Source organism: Numida meleagris, chromosome 5 (assembly GCF_002078875.1).
Source record: "Numida meleagris isolate 19003 breed g44 Domestic line chromosome 5, NumMel1.0, whole genome shotgun sequence".
Classification (NCBI taxonomy): domain Eukaryota; kingdom Metazoa; phylum Chordata; class Aves; order Galliformes; family Numididae; genus Numida; species Numida meleagris.
This window is the reverse complement of record NC_034413.1, coordinates 14820085-14840200: the sequence shown is the minus strand read 5'-3', so window position 1 is coordinate 14840200 and position 20116 is coordinate 14820085. Positions and strand designations below refer to the sequence as shown.

General features: G+C 35.5%; 1 protein-coding gene across 8 annotated transcripts in view; it reads left to right on the top strand.

Moving 5' to 3' along the window:
- CPEB3 (cytoplasmic polyadenylation element binding protein 3) overlaps window positions 1-16382 on the top strand; it is an 85728-nt gene extending 69346 nt beyond the window's left edge. For all 8 annotated transcript variants that reach the window (XM_021399269.1, XM_021399265.1, XM_021399267.1 and 5 more), the window contains exons 7-10: window positions 5343-5461; window positions 6763-6877; window positions 9548-9729; window positions 12616-16382. In XM_021399269.1, the coding sequence (XP_021254944.1) occupies window positions 5343-5461; window positions 6763-6877; window positions 9548-9729; window positions 12616-12843 (644 nt within the window). In that variant the 3' untranslated portion in view covers window positions 12844-16382. The remainder of the gene's footprint in view (window positions 1-5342; window positions 5462-6762; window positions 6878-9547; window positions 9730-12615) is intronic.

Below are 20116 nucleotides of genomic sequence, written 5' to 3'. Positions count from 1 at the left end.
AAACTTTCCATAATAATTATGACAGTGTAGGAAGTCACTGATTCTTTTATTTGGAGTATGTTAAGATCACTAACAGCAAAGGTAAAATGTTTACCTTTCACTGTCAGTGATCTATGTGATATGGGCTATGTAATAGTAAAACCGGGATTATGAAGACATGCAGTTCATTTCACAGAGGCTACTGATCCAGAATCTGTTCTCATTAAACCCTTCCATATGATCTGCTTGCTGTGTTGACTTGTCTTGATATGCATCTTGTCTTCCAATTAACTATGTAACCTTCATTTAATTACTATGTAGATTCTAGGTTATTTTTCACAGCTGTGGAACTGAGGATATGGAGAACATACCTTTAATTAAAAGCAAACAAAAAATACTCCAAACCCCGACTTCAATGTGGCGTATGGAGAATTTCTTACTTATCAGATTACTCATACCCAGTCTAGTACTCATGGAAAAAAACCAACCACCATAAAGCCAATAGCAGTCTAGCTGTAAGACGCTCAACTGTTCACATTTCTTACCTTACACTTTTTTTGAGAAAAGAATCAGCTGACAGCGTCATACACTTCTATTTAAAATTAGACTGCCTAAAAGAAATCTTTGCAGCCCTGACTAATACATAATTTCACTCTTCTGCAGTAGCTAAGTGAGATTACAGTCATTTCTATTTTAAGGTTTCTTAAGTATTTAAAGCCTTTGATGTCGTCTTGAAAATCCAGTCATGTCACTGCAACGTTCAGAAAGTCTGTGGGTTTTTTTAACACCTTGGATTTTTATTTTTCAAAAATGAGTTTCATTTTTAATAGTTCTTTCATCTTTGGATTTAGCAATGTATTTTATTCACAGTCAAAGCATCCTCTGGTAAGATTACTAGCGGTGACTTTGAGCAATGACCCTCTGTCATCACATCAACTGATTTAGTAATTTAGTTCATACTAATTCTAAATATTCCTTTACTGTGGGCTTTTAAAGCAAATCTATTCAAAAGTTCTAGTACGTACAACTGCAATACAATTTAAATACAATTTTTTTAAAATCCAGAAAAAAAGTGAAAAAGTGCTATTTATCTTCCATTAAAAAGTTACATCTATTTCAAGCTACTTTTTGAGGTAACCATCTCAACCATAAAATAAAGTCACAGATATTAAATTGGAATATTAATTTTCTTTGCAAGTTTAAGTCCATCTTATTTTTTCCTTAATAATATGAGGTAGATATTGAAATAGGTAAGAGAGATCACAGGTGGATGGTAGATTATCTTGTCACGTTGGATTCTGAATACATTAGAAAAAACTTTCAAAAGATGGAATGAAAGAAAATGTGCTTCAGAGGTAGTTCAACTTCTTTCAAGTGTTTTTTTCCATTGTGCATATGAGATAAATACACTTGACTATGCAGACTGTTCTTCCTATACAGTATGCAAAGAGAAAGTCCTCCTCTTCATATTCTCCTACTTGTCTCTCTTCACTGCCCAACATCAGTGTTATAGAACTGAGAACACATGCCCCTTTGAATACAAATACCTGATTTTTCTAAATGGGCTGAATTTGGGAAATTAGGTACTTGATCTCAAGTACAGATGAAATCAATTAATTAAATGCAGACCTCTGCCATAGATACAAGATCAAAGAGTATTTGAACATGTATATAGCTCTTCATTATATATTTTTTTCTTTATTTGCAAAGTAGCTGTGATTCTAATAGCCAGAAATAAGTTGATCTTGCCAGCTTTGTATTGAAAGACGGAACTCATGATTTATGCAACTTATATACTGCTGTTCTTAAGTACAAGAACTTAAAACGTTTATGAATTATTTCTAGTAGATGCAAGCTGAGCATAAAATGGTAAGCTTCTGTTACATAAAGAGATGAAATGATCTCACAGCTAGTTGAAATCTCTGAGAAAAACTTCTGACTGAATTCAATCCACTCTAGAGCTCATAAGTGAGACATCTGCTACTCTGTTAGCATCTTTCTGGAATATTCCTGTATCATGAAGAAAAAGACTGTTCAGAGAACCCTAGTGAAACAAAACAAAACCAAACAAAACAACAAAAAAAACCCAACCTACCATGTTTTAAGAAATTTGAGTATGATACACAGAGAGGAATGTGCTGAAGCACATGATGCTGAGGCATCTGAAGCAGCTTTCAGCATTTGCTAAATAATTCACATTTTTTGGATTAATATATTTTTGTTTTGGAAACTAATGTTCTTATTAATTCTACGTCACCCACTGTCCTTATAGAATAAGTTTCTTCTAAACCCTGAAGTCATTACAATTGCTAATTCTAAATGTTAGAAGTTGACTGGCCAAGAAGCAGAGTTTTTTAGGGATTAGGCTCATTTCTCATTGTAGTAGAAATAGGGATAAAAATATTCAATAAAACAGAACACAATATCTAAACTGGATGTTTTGAGTTCTATAAAGCTGTAGCCAAACTTTGCAGTCCAACATAGCTGACAGGAAAAGATAATAAAAATTAATAATAAGTTACAGTTTAGATTGCTGCTCTCTTCTTTAAATGATGACTGAACTTACTGAAAATGCTGTTTTCTTCCTCTGCAAAAAAGCCCCACCATTATTCACTCTTGATAGAATTTAATAATTCTTTTTTGCAATGTCAGTTTTAGTAGATGTATTTTTCCAGTTTTATTGTTTTTATAATGCAATCTGAGTTCAGAGTGCATCTTCTGCTACAGAGTTCACTTCAAACGCTCCCTTCATCCAAGGAAGCACGCACATGCTTGTACGAACGAGCAGGTGTGGGCAGTGGTATTGTGGAGGCTCAGTTATCAGTATTAGCAATAGAATATAAATAGAATATAAAATAAAATAGAATATAGAATAGAATATAAAATATAATATAAAATATAATATTTTACTAGAATATAAGTAAAAATACTTTCAATTTTGGCAGGTACCTTTCTTGCCCATATTAGTTTCCTTTAATTTCTGTAACCTCTGTTAATCCTGAGTATGGAAAGCCCTTGAATAACGGCAACAGATGCGCAATTACCAAATTCTGAAGTAATACTGAACACTGTGTATATGTACTTTGCTAGTCGAGCCTGCTTGCTTCTCTAGATTAACAAAACACTGCTGCTGTCATCTCCTTACCTGACTGACTTCAGAGAGCCTGCAGAGACTCCTTAGCAGGCAGGCCAATGTGTTCCAGTCATAGAGGTTCAGAAAAATGAGTTGTTAACTTACTAAAGTTCACAGCTGGTGCTGGCCTCAGGTTAGAAAACAGAAGTTGTACTAATTTGGACTGCCCTTGTAATCAAGCAGCCAAAATTAGGTTAATTTTATCTAGCTTGTGATTTCTATGATCGTGCAATTCAGTGTATCCAAAAAAATGCCTGTCAGTTCCAGCTACTACTGGTGGAACCTTCTACTATGACCCTTGGAAAAGTTCCATAGGAGAAAGAAGTGTTTCAAGCTGTTTTCCACCTTTTTGCTAAGCGATTAAGCCAAAAAACACATTTACCAATTTTGATTTTGACTTCATGCTAAAGAAACTTCAGATATTTTGCTGGTTTAAGATTATAAACATCTGAAGTAGACAAAGTTCTGTTGTTAACACTTCTTTTTATGCCTCGGAAAGAGCCAGTCATACAGGAGTCACACAGACCTAGAGACGATAAGGAAAGAGGTGATTTGGCAGATAATGCTCTACAGAGGAAAATGCTTTTGCAGTGTCTCATTCATTTTTCTTTTCTAATAAATCAGAGTTGTGCAGTATACATTTAAAAAGACATACCAAGTAATATTTGCTCAATACTGCAAAATTAGGGTAAGTTACAACTATTTTAATAGCAAATAGGCTGTGTAAAGCTATACCAAAAGTTGTCATAATGTAAACATGGAGTACCACTGGGTGGGTGCTTAGTTGGGTCTGAGGCAGGTAAAGTCCTGTGGTCCTTCACTAAACTCCAGCTGCTTCTAATTGCTGCGGATTTTCTGAAAAGAGGTAGCCTGTAGGACACATAGGTGCCAAATTATAAAGGTCAAAGCCAACACGTTCACATTCAGTGACAAAAATGATTTGTGCTGATTATGCAGCAAAAGAGCATGCATGGGCAGCTGTATTCAGCCTAGCAGCCAATCTTTAGATGATTTTGCTTACCGTAGCATGTGCTGTGTTAGCTTGCTTCTGATGCGGCAAAACGTGATTGCTTGGGCCAAATCTTTAAAACTGAAGAAAGCTTTATTGATAGCTACATTCAGAAGAGCATTGAATGCCACACACGCTTTGTTTTACTGTCTTAATTTCAAGTCCTAAAATTTGGAATCACTTGGAGTAATTTTTATTGGACTTTCTTCTTCCTTTTGAACTGTTGTATTTAAATATAAATAACAACAGTACGTCTTTTGACTCATAATACAACACAACAAATACCATTCTTTTTCACTCTGGCTTGTTGTTTTCAGGTAAGCGTTTTCTTTTTTTTTTTTCAGACTGAGTTAAGTATGTGCACATAGAAGCGTTTAAATCTTCGCAGAGTTTAAATGAGCAGCTATTTAAAGATTTACTTTGTACTTTGTGAAGTTTGTCTTATTTCTTGGTGTACTCTGCTAAAGTTAACTTTTGACTTAGTGTGTCACAGTGTCTTATTAACAGCATGTTTGTGATCTGTAAGGTAAAACACTAATCTCACCTTGGGGGATAACCTTCCTTTGGAATGACTGTTTTTGAATGTTCTCAGTGTTTCACAACTTCAGACTTCACAGTTTTAAAGTGCTTACAAAAATGTAAAAATTTGTTCTAGGTAAGTGATTGAAAATCTCATTTGACAGTACACAGTCTAGGTGATTTTGCTTAGAAATAAACTGTACTTACAAAGCAAATGTGTAGTATAGTTAAATAACCATAATTCATATTTTCATGGTGTGAACATCTCTGTCCTGAGCAGGCTATTTATCTGTTTACCTATATGCTTCTTTGGCCCTTTCTTCTAGTATTTTTTCTTTGTATATAACAACCAGAAATTCCGTACTCCCATTGTGAGATCATAAGCACTGATACCAGCATGTGTCTGCTGGCTGGATAATAAGGATAAGAAGAACCCCCTAGTTACCAGCCTATATTCTCTCTCAAATCATTAAATAAAGAAATAGATATTCATATCCAGAAAGCATTCTCTTTTCCATTCTGAAATCAATACTGGATGAGAGTATGATATATTAGGTGAATTTAAATTTATGAAAATAAACTAAGAACTTCAAGTTAGTGAAAATTCTTATATTTTATTCTTTTGGTGGGCTGTTTTCTTTACTAAAAAAAATGTTTCATAAATTAACCTGTTCTTTTTCCTCCACCTTTATCCTTTCCAAGGTTATGCCTTTCTGCTGTTCCAGGAAGAAAGCTCTGTACAAGCTCTGATAGACGCCTGTCTGGAAGAGGATGGGAAACTTTACCTGTGTGTGTCAAGTCCCACAATTAAGGATAAACCAGTAAGTAGCTTATGCCATGACACCTATGCTGGCCGCTAACCCACTTGCTGTTACTCTTTTCAGTTAAATAAATAAATAAATACTTACCATTAATTGTCTTGTCCGTTTCCTGCTGCTGCCCTTGATGTTACATTGAATTGACTTTCTGTATCGGCGTAACATGGTTTTAACATTTGCTTCTTTCTGATAAATGTCACATTCAATTAACTTTTATATTTGGTACTTCTGGTGTCTCACAGGAGCACACATCCTTTTACAATGTTAGTTATAAAACAATTAGATTCAACATTTTTCACTGTATGTTATTTGAAAGAAAAGAAAGCTTTATGCAATGAAATGAAAAATTTAACTATCCCCTCTTCTTTCCCCCCATTAAAAACCAGATAGTTTCAAATATCTCCTGTAATCCATTAGGTTTCTTAATTATTATTTGTCCTGAATGCAATAACCAATTTATAACTTAGGTAGGTCTAATTTACCACATGTAAACTGAAGGGTAAACACAAGTAATGCAGAAAGCTATGGCAGAACATATGGTACCTTGTTTCTATTGTTAACATCTCTAATACCCTTCAAAGCTAATCTTTTTCGTGGCTATGGATACATACAGATTAGATGGAAACTACAAATAAATATAACTAGAGAAAAAATATGCTGCCTTCTTAAAACACTATTAAAAAGCTTACAGAGATAAATGAAGGATCTAATATTACAGCGGAGTCAGTGTGTGTGTGTACTTTCTAAGATCAACAAGCAGATATGAACAGCTTTATCCAAATGAATTGTGAGCAGTTTCTTTCTGCAAAGTTTGAAGACTTCTTCTCAGCTGTGTTGCTTGCTGCTTAACACAAGTGAGCAACTGCACTTTTTAAATAAACTATTGTATCCAAGCACAGAAATTAATCTCTTCCCATTTATCAGTGCTTAAAAATGCGTGGTTCCTTGAATGTGAAGTCCAAACTCCATCTGTAATTATACACAGGTGATACAACGTTCTGGAAGTCCTTTCACAGACTGCTTGTTATAAATGCAAGTTGGGGGCAGGGAACTAATGAGGTAGGAGAGTTTGCTACGATGAAAAATTTAACTCAAGCCTGGCCTCTAGAGGTGATAAATTAATTGTCCACCTCCTCTCAAACACTTAGATAAGCTACGTTCTTGATGTTTTGGTGCTCGTGCTACTGATTTACTGCTTTTGCTAAGTTAAAATTACATTGTTAACTAGAGTACTATTTAGCAATTGTTTCTTTATTCTCAGTTGTCAACTTCCTCTACTAAAAACAATCTAATTCCCTTTACAGGTGCAAATTCGACCTTGGAACCTAAGTGACAGTGACTTTGTAATGGATGGGTCTCAGCCTTTGGACCCAAGAAAAACTATTTTTGTTGGAGGAGTTCCACGGCCCCTCCGAGCTGGTGAGTAAAAGGAAAATGCTGGGCATGTAGTAGAGTTTTCAGATTTTTTAATGTTTTCTGCTTAGAGATGTACAGTATGTTTAAAAGAAATAGAGCAAAAAATATATCCCATATTTTCTCAAGATCATAGCTCACTTTAAGTCAGTCAGTTTCTTCTTGTCTACAAAATACAAAACCTGAATTTTTTGATCTTCTGAATAGATTACTAATTTGGATAATAAATAGAAACAGTTTTCCTCAAATTTGCATGGTATACAGAAACTGGCTGATTTTTTTTTCTGTATTTATACACCATCTTAATCTTAACCCTGATTTGCCTGCTGAGATGCAGATGAGTTTCCCTGCCCTTTGACTAGAATACAAACTTCTCCAGGCTCCTTTCCAGACACATTCCAACTTTATAATTTCTCCCTCTTTCTGACCCCTAACTCTAACTTTCCTGCGGAGCTATGGACAAGGCCTCAGCTTTTGTTCAGAGGAAAGATTTCTCCCTTCTAGCCTCACTTTGTATGTAAGGTCACTTTCCAGACCCACTCCTAATGTAATTCTTTCATTTTTATTATTTTTTTCTCCTGAGCCATAGAGAAGACTCCCAAGCCTTAGGCCAGGGGAAATATTTATTATCCCAACCCCTGGTTTGTTTTGAGGATGTTTTTTTTTAACACTGCTCTCAGCACTACAATCACTTTTTTTTTTTTATTCCTAACCTTTATATTTTTGTTAAGCCATTGACAAAGTCACAAAGCCAAAACACTTCTCCTAGATCTTCTGGCAGCCCTCACTTTCCAGTAGCAGTCCCTTTCCAACCTCTCTCCAAGTCAGCTGCACACCATCTCTTCCTCTTAATCCTAAACCTAGTTCTCCAGGGCTGTGGTAGACAAGGACTATCAATTGTCCCAGAGAAATACTTCTAGACCAGGATTCTTGGTAGTCCTCGTTTTCCTTTGGCAGCTCTTTTCTAGCCCTCAACAACTGTAACTCTTTGCTTTCTCTTTCTTCCAAGCCCAGTCCTATCCATCATTCTTCTGGGAAGCTGTACACAAGATCCTCAGTCACCGCTCTCAGAGAGATTTCTCTCAGCCGAGGTTTCTTGGCAGCTTCCATTTTCCTCACCATCTTAAAATAAGGCATAATTGTAAGAGAGGGTAATTATGTAAATGATAACAATTAAACATCACCTCACTTCTAATTATAGCACTTAATAAAACTGTATATCATTTGGCCTTTCATAGCTGGTTTATGCACTACATTTGAAAACAGATAGTTACATTCTCCAAAGCAGACAGTCATTTTCCAGTTTTTCTTGTTTGCAACTTTCAAGATCTCATTCATGTTTTACGCAAGATGTCTGAACATTGCATGGTTTCCTTGCTCCTGGAATCATGTATATTCTTCTTCTACTGGCAAGAGTAACTTGCTGGAATTATTTTAAGTGTTTTTAAAAGTTCTTGCTTACTCCAGACTGTTACTTTCTGGGATCATTACCTAAATAATGGTTACAAATCACAGGAAAGCAAAAGAAAAATTTAGTCTCTGTTATGGAGATAGTTTCCCCTTACTGTTTGGAGTATGAGTTTGGTCTAGTTTGGTGAAATGGGTTGGACATTTGTTTGCTCATTGCAAATAAACAACTTAGCATTTGGTCTTCCCTTAAGGTGACACTTGTTTATACAAATGCATGTTTAAATTATTAAATGTGCTCAGTTTATTAATTGTCTCTATTCTATGTGTAGTTAACAAGTTTCGTGAGAATTTCAATGGTTTAATACTTTTTCATCTCAGATTTCTAAATTTTTACTTGCTACCAAAGTGTTTTCACACGTTGGCATTAAAAAAATCATTGACTTGGCAGGTCTCAATGCCTTGCTTTGCAAGGGGTTTTTCCTTCACTCATCAAATTTGTTTCACTGTAAGCTTACAGAGAGAAACTGGCTCAGCAACTGTACGCCCTCACACAGTTTACGTGCCTCTTCTCCATTTCCTTCAGCTCTTTACCTTCTTTCTGTATGTTTCCTTAGCCATACACTCACACTGTCTTCTAAGTGATCTTTATAACTTCTTTTTAAATTGTTGGTGTCAGGAAAAACAGCAAACCATTTTAAAAGACCAAAAATCAAGTTAATATTGTAGAAAAATAACAAAATTCACCCTAAATGTTGGCATGCGTTAAGTATAACTTCTGGTGTTTCACCAAATTTTGTTTCAAATATAAAATACTTCCTTAATGCCTTTTCAAACTCTTAGCACGTAGGCTAAAATAACAGATTCTAAATAAAGGAGTATGTTTTAGTGACCTTGTATCTAAAGCAGTGTTAGCAAGACTTGTTGGAATTGGGATAAATCCTGAGTACTTAATCCCATTCACCACATTTCTAGAATTTATCATATAGCAAATTGAAAAAGTTGAACTCACGCCTACTCCAACTCTGCATTTTTTTTCCACAGTTCTATCACAGCAATTTCATTTCTAGTCTGTTTTTTTTTTTGCCTTTAAATTTTACTGTAGTTTATATACAGTTATTTCAAGCTGTTTAAAACTAACATGTAGGTTTGCTATTTTAGACTTTGGAACACAAGCATGCTAAGGCAAATACCACTACTTTTTATCCAACAAACCAAACAGAACTGTTATTTATGTTGAATCCATATTTTTAAATTGCGTTCTTGCAGTTGAATTGGCAATGATTATGGACCGCTTATACGGAGGTGTCTGCTATGCTGGCATTGATACAGACCCAGAGTTGAAGTATCCAAAAGGTGCTGGCAGAGTGGCTTTCTCTAATCAGCAGAGCTATATTGCTGCTATCAGTGCTCGCTTTGTCCAGCTCCAACACAATGACATTGATAAACGGGTAAGTAAAATGGTATGAAATGAAGTGATTGTTACTAATAAAACTTCAGAGATTAAAAACATCCTTACACTAATACTGTGTAAGAGAACACTAATTTCTGTTCTTCAGTTTACAATTTTTAATTATTTAAAGCATAGTGGGAAAAGTAGACCCTAAACATCTCAAGTAACAATTTTAACACTGAAACCAGAAAATAGTTGGTGGTAAACTCAGTTTAGTCTCAGCTTTATTTGTTTTGAATTCTGAAGGTCAAACTCTGTAGAATTAACCCACCTTCTTTTGCTAGCTTTAGATGTTTGCCTGTTGTGCATCGGTAGATTTTATTTCTGGCTATTGATACAGCTTCTGGCAACTTGTATCATTGATGGCGTTTCTGCAGTCAGGCAACTTTTTATCTCCACAACTTATGTCTAGCCTTTAAATTCCCCAAATGCAGGTGTTATTGTAGGAATAATAGATAACAATGACCTCAAAATTTTGGGTATTATTTAACCAAAAAGAGATGCCAAAAAATGCTTGATGTGTAAATGGGAGGGAGAAAAATGAGGTTGTTGCTGCCTTTTTTTTTTCTCAGTCTACGAGTTTTGAAGGGTTTTCCAAGTAGAGGCTGAAATTAATGTCTTGACTGAATTCTGAGTTGAAGACATTAAAAGAAAACATTACTTAATTTCCATGAGATCTTATATCTTCAGACTTTCTATCTTCATCTCTTGATTGCAAGTACAAATAACACCCAAGGTTTTGAGGACTTAGTGTTTAAAATTATTCAAAAGACCACATAACATGCAGTGCTGGTATGTGTAACATTAAGGATGGCTGTTTTTCTACCTAATCTATTATGAATTGTTTAATAAGAGTCAGCTTGATGGGTACTGGGTATGTCCATTACATGCAGTATGTAGTTAAAAACACATACCTGCAGAGCACAGTCCAAGCAGGTTTTAATTTATCGTTAACAATCTGGACTGGTTTTTTTTGTTGTTGTCAGATTAGCTGAGGTTGTAGTTACATCTCCTCAAACTATTTTTGTGATGCTACTGCATGTTGTGATTTTATCTAAGATGAGGCTGTTCCTAAGTCTTTTTTGTTCACTGAATTCTTACAGTTTCTACCGAGAGACTAATAAAATGAATTTTGGAGTCTTAATTGCAGGGTTAAACCCTTTGAGGTTTATGTATCACTTGTGCTTGAAAACATGTTTTCTTTCTAAGCTTTGAGACACATCCGCAAATGATGCTAGTTGGCAGTTGTTTCCAACGACCAGTACTCATCCCAGATGGTTGACTGAGAATTTTAGCTGAACTTCATTATCTTTTATCTGTTTTTAATGTAGGTTTATCCATGAGTTTAAAGAAGCATTAATTCATTTAATTCTGTCCTCAAATTTTTATATCCAATAGATTGAAATCCCTGAATTGTACAGTACGCATTCTTAATACTATTTCACTAGTAATGGAAACAAGAAAAGAAGTGAGAGAATCTATTTCAGACCTTCACAATTCACATTTTGGAAATGTGAGTAGGTGGAGATCTAGAGATGTGCTGGATGCTGGACCTGCCTTCTTCTGATTTCATTTGAGACAATGGCAGGGTGTCTGGTACGCAGACATCTCCAGTGTCATACCGTAGCACAGTGTAATTGAAAAAAAAAGACTGTTCTATCAGTTCCATAAGCAATAAACATCACTTGCCATATAACCTTTACTTCAAATGAGTAGCATTTGTTGACAAGCTAAAGTAAAATTCACCGTTTTTGTGCAAGTTTCTTGTTTTTCAACTTACTGCTTTGCTCTGTGTCTAATATTGTATTCATTTAAGAGTAGTTACTGCAGTCAGATTTTCCATGCAGTAAACAGACTTTGCCAGACAGTAACACTCATGCAGTTACAGCAAAATTATTTACTAAATATGCATATCTCATCTTTTTCTGTCTTTTTTTAACGCAGTTAACTGAACTTAAACGCTTTATAAATAGCATCACGGAGACGTAAGAATTACACACGCACAAACTACTGACTTCCCCAGAAGAAATGAACTGTCAATTTAAATGTTGCTTAAATTTAAATGGCATGATTCAGAGGAACAGAAAGAGGAGAGAACTCGCATGCTGTCAGCTCCTGTAGTAGTGTTATGGCAAGTGCCTAGTCATGCACCAAAGTACTGCTGTGTTTGGCACAGGTGCTTCACAGCCAGCAACAAATTCCCTGTCCTTGGAATAGTCAGCTGCTTCAGCCTATTTGTAATTGATTGCAAGGCCACAGTTTCAACAACTGTGAAATCTTACCACATTTCTAGAGCACGTAGAAACGTAGACAGTGATTTTTGCAAGCATAAGGCAGGGTGTTTAACAGTAGCGCGTCGAATTTTGTTTATCGTGAATCATTTCTTCATCTGTTAGTCTGGTCCTGCATTTTTGCAGTTCACAAAAAGCAACCAACAACAACAAAAAAAACCCCACCTCTGAAGCTCACCAGACTCTCAGCTCTGAAGTTTAGAAACACAGGTTTGTTTTATCAGCCAATCCACTTTCCTTCACATACGCTGCTCTCTCTCGCTCTGCCCTTGTAACAACTGTGTTCACGTACCTGGAAGCTTACTAGCTGCAAAATCCTCGGTGGCGCTATTTTTGCCATACCTTCATCTTAGTACTTTCACGTTCTTAGCTTTTCCAAGAAATGTTGAATGGCTATCTAAGTGCAGTGCTCCTTCAGATTTTCTGACAAGTAATCTGGTTGGTAAGAAAAGCTGACGGCCGAGCCCTTTGGGTTAATCCAGAAGCAGTTGGAAACCCTCAACAGAGTCAAAAGAATTAAAATACTGTTCCTTTTATTCATACTCAGCAAAACAATGTAATCTACTTACACTTATTTCTCTCTCTTGATGCAGGTGGAAGTGAAGCCATATGTGTTGGATGATCAGATGTGTGATGAATGCCAAGGCACTCGGTGCGGTGGAAAATTTGCTCCGTTCTTTTGTGCCAACGTTACCTGTTTGCAGTATTACTGTGAATACTGCTGGGCAAGCATACACTCTCGTGCTGGGCGAGAGTTCCACAAACCACTGGTAAAGGAGGGAGGTGACCGACCCCGCCACGTGCCGTTCCGCTGGAGCTGAACCCCAGGCCTCCCCCAGCAACAAGTACTGGAGTAGATAAAATCGAGGGAAAAAGAGAGCGCTGCCTCAGGGCTTAGTGTTCTGGAAATTTGTGCATTCGTCCTCGACTTTAATGAAGATATGGGTCTTTTTATTACTATTATTATTATTTACAGTCACATTACTGAACTCAGTGTCCAGTATAATACAAACCGGCAGAGTGTAACTGTACTGATTTTGCACTTTGATTCACACAAACATCTGCTTGGTACCTTAATTTCCTACACAAGACTTGTCACTAGTGACATTATGTAGACTGCCATTCTCATCAGCCTTCACTGGGTTGATGTGTATGTGATGAAGATTTTTTTATTATTATTATTATAGTTATTTTTATTTTTAAACTGGAGCATGCACTTATTTTCAGAAATTTAGACTTGCCCCTAGCAGATGACTTACCAAAGGTAATATTCACAAGTAGGTGGCAGATGTAGCAAAAACTTAAACAGATATTCAGCAATCGTTAGTTTGGGTCATTTAGAGTAGTAATAACCCGTCAAGAAAATAAGCCTTTAGTTGCTCTCCATTTTTGACTTGTAAGGATGATACCTCATAAGCTGGATCAGACTTTTTTTCTTTTGTTTTGCTGAGGGTTTTTCTTTCTTTTTTTTTTTTTATTTTTTTAGGTCTTTTAGTGTTATGTAAATGTATGCTGCAATAGCTTTTGCTGCTATTAAAATGGTATTACTAATACCATAATACTCTATTCAGGCTAGGGTATCAATTAAAAAATGAATATGTGATTAAAATAGTGATGGCTGCTGAAAGGAGATCAGTATAGCATTCAGAAAAGCTTCCAAGGAAGGTCAATATTTTTTGACTGCATGTTTACTTAATCAGGTTGCTGCATGCAATAAATTTTATATATGTCTAATATAAAACCTGCCCACAATGCACAAATTATGAGTCTACTTAGGTGACAAAATATTGAGTAACGACAAAAAATGGATTACTGACTGGAGGAAGGCATGCCTCAGTAAATGTAATGCTTCTGAAATTAGGATCAGCCCATTACAGAATGACCTATACTACAACAAATATAAAAACTAGCTGTAGGATATTCTTAAAACAAATTTGTGGATGGTAGATGAAGTACTTTGCGGTGCTCTGTTATATATCGTGCAATTTATTTTATATAGTAAGGTGATTATGTCTAGTACTGTGATCAAACTTAACTGTTAAAGCCTCTGTATCCAACATTAACACACTCTTGACAGTTCATAACAGGTACATAAACAGAAATGAGCTCTTAGTTACAATCTCTCTCCTAACGCTTGCATCAGTTCTGTAGTTGCAGACTTTGTCCAGAAAACCAAAGAGCTCATAATAGCATACATACACTACCAATTAGATAGTCTGTCAAACTAATAAACTAGGCACATTTAAGGAAGTTAGAAAAAGTGGTGCTAAAGAAATGTCTGCATATAAAAGTAACATGAGATGTCTGCTCTGTGGATGTGGCGTTATCTCTCTAATCCCTGGATGTATCCTGTGAAGCTTGAACACAATTAAGACCTGCTAACACAGTGGACATTTTTTTAGCATGAACTACGGGGCTGCAGATAGCATATAAACATAAACACACTTGGTATACTAATGATTGTGAGAATGTGTACACTATTTTTTTTTCTTTTTTTTTCCTTTGTTTTTGCAGTTCTGGGGACAATCTGACTGGATATGACACCGCATAGTAGATTTAAATGTTCTGGGTTTTGTTTGTCGTGGCGTCCTTGTTTGCGTCTAATTTAGTAAGCTGTTTTTCCCAATGTTTAGTTGCAAGTATTGGCTTTGAAAGGAACTTTTCTGTTTTTGAAGAAAAAAAAAAGAAAAAATAGTTTTTTACTGGTTTAAAATGCTAATTATAATTATCCCTTTTGAGGTTACTTCTGGGCATTTTTGTGATATTGCTTTTCCCGGCCCAGGTGTCTTTTCTGTTGTTTTTCATCTGTACAAGACATTTTGTTATGCACTACTTTTTGTATCTAGACAGTTTTCAACAGTCGGCTGATGATTTTTTTTAAAGAAAAAGGCATGCTTTCTGACTGACATGATCTTTTGCAATACCTCAATTTTGAAATATAGGAAAGAAAATGATATTTTCTAAGTAAGTTTATTCAGAAAAATATATATTAATTTAATTCTGCAAGAAAAATGATTTAACAGATGGGTAACTTTATTTTTTTCATGCTTATTTGAGTTTTTTTGAAAATGAAGAAGTTAGAGCTTTATAACTGTAATATTAAAGATCATAGCTAACCTACAGAAATCTACCTAATTATGTGAAAGAAGTAAACCTTTTTGAAGAAATACCCCTCTTTCATGTACAAACACACCCCCAGAGAGTGAGAGAGAGAGAGAGAGAGAGAGAGAGAGAGTGAGAGAAAGAGAGAAGCTGGAAGATGTACAATACAGCGTAACGTTGGGTTAAAACTAAAAGCAAAATTATCATAAAGAACAGGTGTAAACAAACTCCATTTGGTGCTGAAAGTTGTGAACAGAAGGTGGAAAAAATATTTTCCCTTAATTTGTATATTTATAATCAAGTGTGATTATGCACGACTGACCAGAATTGTGAGAGTTCTTCTGTTTGTATTTTTTTAAAGAGGACTTTTTTTAGTTTATTAAATTATAACATGCTCCCTTTTGTTTTGTAAATGAATGTGCCCCTGAGTTGTTAATATGTTATTATTAAAAGAGGGTCCTTCAAAAAAAAAGTTATTTTTTAAAATACGGAGTTCTGAACTGCAACTTGACTAAGAAGCCCCTGGGTACAACAGGTCCGATTGTGGCCTTTTCTGATGTGAGACTTGAACTAGTCGATTTTTTTGAAGGCTAACCTAACCTCGACTATTTGTTGTTATGTGCAATACTGTTTGTACTGTTTGTATAAAAAAAAAAAAAGAAAAATGAAAAGAAAAAAGGCATAAATCTTTATTGCAGATTTATTTTCATTGCAGACTTTAGACATTGTGATTCACTAAAATCATTTTTCTACTGTCAAATATGTACCTTTTCTTCATGCTGGTATTTTTTCAATAGTAATGTAGCCTTTGTACTGAGACAAATTTTCATTGTTATTTTTAGAAAGATTTTTTGCTAAGAAAAAAATTAAACATATTTACATATTTTTCATTTTTATTTCGTATTTTCTTTAAGGAGTGCTTTCTCAACCATTAATATAGTTGTTTCTGGGAGAGACTTTCATATCTGGTCAATGTCATTAATATTATTTTGTATTTTTACTTGGAATAAATTAATTTTATGATGCTAATTCTTTAAAAGTTTATTTTTTTCATTTTCAGTTATTTTTGAAGCTAAAATCTTTGTAATATTGTTACTAAAGTGTCTAGTTTTTTGAAATGCAAAGCTTTATGTATTAACTTGCTGATGTGGTTTACAATAGTGTGGCAATGATGAAACGGTTGGTTATGTAAAGTGATTGGAAAATTGTAACAAAGAATTGGGCAATAAAATGACAGAATGAAGCAGAAAAAATGTGATATTTTGAAAAGCCTTTTCCTTTATCAAAATGATTTAGGGAGTTAATAGGGATGTCACAGTACCAGTTCGCTGTCTAGATTTATACACCACCAGTGTCAATTAAATACGACTGCCGTTACAGTTAACTAAATCTATTGAAACGATGGGTGTTTGACCCTGCCCGTTCAGCACAGTGCTCCATTACTTTTCTCGTCATTAACCTTTTAAAACTCTTTTCGATAGTCTTAGACTGAATCTCCTAAAATATATATATTCTTCATCGTATTTTTGCCACCCTGTTATTTATTTTTTTTAAAACTAAAATGACCCTTTCCTGCACAACTTCCTTCTTGCATACATTTATCAGTGGCAGCATGGAGCAGACTGTAGGTACCCACATCATTTTCTAATGAAGTTACCACACAGTGTTGGTAGCTGCCTAGTTAACGCAGAATAACGTACGTCCGTTTCCTGGTAGCAATGCAGTAACCCATATTGCCACCACGTCTGAACATTAGTTCAGCTTCTTTGTCTTTCTCTGTTCTTCTCTGCCTCTCCTGTGTCTTTGTCCTTTTTTTTTTTCTTTCGTATTGGCAACACCAAATGCAACATCAAAACACTCGTCACGTCACCTCCATTTACATCACCTTTGTTTTCCTGTGCAGCCAGGAGACCCCTTCCCGAAGCCAGTGACTGTTCTGTCACCTAAACCAATCCAGACTAAAACTGGTGTTGCGTAAACAGGGCATACAGTGACATTCTCTGGACAAAACAACACTTCAGCGAGTTATGGATGGCCTTTTAGACTAACTTACGCTACTGTTAGAGCGGCTCATCCATAACTTGTGGAAAGAAAAGTGTCCGGAGTCGGTCTATTGTGTATCCTCTGTGTGTTCAGTTCTGTAAGTAATGTATAGACTAGATCAAATAGTGAAGTAAAATTTAGACTCAAATTAGGTACTACTGGTTGGAATGTACACAAATTGAAAACAAAGGAGATTAAGGAATGAAGAGGGAATAAATAATTCCTGCTAAGTGGTACAAAGTTTATGCTTATATTTCTGCCTACATGCTTGTATTTTATAGCCTGCTAGCAAAGCATGGGCTAAAACAAATTGTATTGCAAATATGCAGTTAGCAAATAACTTTGCTGATTTCACTGTTAGAGTAGTTAAAAAAAAGAAAAAGAAAAAAAAAAAAAGAATGGCGCTTAACTGGGAAAAGCTCCCATGTTAATATTTCAGTATTGTGACATCTCTACTTGCAAGGTATGAGTGAAAGATTAGTCACAGATATGTAGAAATGTCTCTTTTGTTTAATCTGGCTTGTATGTAGTTGCTTTTATGCTAGTTTGTATGATGTCAGCTAAACCCTTTTTCTTTTCCTTTCTTTCCTTTTCTCTCTTTTTTTTTTTTTTTTAAACAAACTTCTTATCTCTGCTGCTATAGTGTTCAGTCATACCACAGAGTATTTTCTATTCCTGTTGGTGACACTACTCTCTGTACCCCAAATGGGTAGCCGGTCAGAAATCACATTGCTTGCATAATTCTGGTTCACTCAAATATAAATGAGAAAAAGTTTAGCAGTAAGTAAAAAACCAGGGTGCTAACAAGAGGTCATTTTGTTTATTTCTTTTATTTTTTTTTTTTCCTGGATGTAGTTCTGTTGAGGTATAAAGTATTAGATATTTGTACTTTTACTGTCAAAGTAATGGACATAACTTTTAGCGCATTCACAGCTAAGATCTCTGTACTTGTTTTTCAACTAATTTTAAATGTACTGTATCTTTTATTACATGTTCTCTTAGATTGTTTTTGCTAGTAATTCTAACAAGGCTTCTTCCTTTTTGGCTTGGACTAATGCTTGTATGGAACTGCAGTACTGTGACTAAACATGGAGCTTAATGCTGCTATTGCTTACAACTGCTTAAACTTTGTAGTTTGGACTTTATTTTTTTCTGTAATAACTTATTAAATATAGTTGTATGAAGTACTGACACTTGTCATCCTTTGCACACGCTAAGGAAATCCTGGGGTATGTATTATGGGAATGCAAACAAGCTACAAAAGGAAAAAAAAAAAAGCCCACCAAATCCTCTGTCATAAAACTTTATGCTAGATAAGGCTAAGTGCATACACATCATACTTGTATGCACACAAACAATCTTTTCCAGTTACTTTATGAGTACGTTGTCCACTTACATTTTCTTCTAAAATGGAAAAGTCATCTTTATGAATTTATTAAGCTAAGTTTATTATGCTAAGTTGAAGGTAAATACAACAACATATACTATAGAAGTATTTCTGAGGGTGTAGTTTTTCCCTACCAAAAACAGAATCAAGTGCCTTTTCAATTACTTTCTCTGAATTTAACAATTGCCAGCTAACTTATGTCGCACTTTCTCATCGGCGGATTAATGATGGCTGCAAGCTAAACACTGGACCAATCAATTAAAAAAAAAATGGAGAGAGAAAAAAGCACCACAATATTAGTTGCTAATGGTTTCTATGCTAAGAATAGGAGACAACCAACACTCAGCAATTCAGCTGTTTGGAACCATACAGAATGCTTCCATGAAAAATCCGTGACTTCTGCTATGCTGGGGCAAGGGGAGACACCACATGAATTGTGCATGTTCTATATCACTGCTTTCTTGTTGTGTCTGTACAAAAACACAGCTCAACAACCCTGCTGGAACCATCAGCACTAGAAATTACAGGCTGACTCCAATGCTAGAAATTAAGTGCATATTTGGAAAGTATTTGAAAAGCTGATGAGGTTGGGCACGCCAACCAAGCATTGTGCACACTCCCCTAGCGTGCAGAAAGCTCGGATGCCAGAGAGCAAACAATGTTCAGGCACTGACCTGTTTTGAAACAGGTAGTGAATGACTACAGCTCTAAGAAGAGCATACTGACTGCTCTACCAGAAGTGGCTTTACAAGACAGTGATCTGTAATAGGAATTCTAGTAGTAAATAAATGTATGAAAACTCGTAGACTTCTGGTTACTTTGAAGTTGAATTTGAGAAGGAAGCTCTTACAAATAGCTTCCAGTTAATGTGTGTTAAGCTGCTTGTTGTAGCCTCTAGCTGCAGAGATCCTATGTAAGCTGTGCACTCCAAATACATCTGGCCAAAACTGAATTCACTTTTACTCCCATTCTCTACTACAGAGAATAACTGTGGGAAGAAGTGCAGCAGCCTCTCTGGAACTTCTAATTCCCAGTTCTTCACTACTGCATTACTAATAGGGCACCTGCTGCTACTTGTAAGGTACTAGTATCGTCAATTTTCCCTCTTCAGCTGATAGCACCATTTGACTCAGATAATGCAATGCTCATATTAAAAATGCTTTCAGTAATTTAAATCAATGCACTTCAAAAGTACAAAAGACTGTGTGACCCCTTCTGCTTCTTGTTTGTCTCTGTTGTTTTTGCTAGGCTTAAACTGAATCGAAGTAACTACCTGTATGACTACTGAAGCTTGTGTATCAAGCCTATTTAGGTACACTTCTAAGCTAAATCAGTAAAACTCTTTTTACTCAAGGCAGCAAATCAAAAGCATGGACCTGTAGAAAAGATAAAGCTTTGCTCTTACAAGCCGTAAGCTGCTTTCCTTGTGATCTAAATAAACACAAAAGCTAAGCAGCATGAGCACGCAGGAAGACCTGCTGTACTCTCCTAGGGAGAATGGATTTTAAAACAAGTAACTATATTTAATCCTTTTTTCATAAAAAATGCCACTGGTTAGTTGC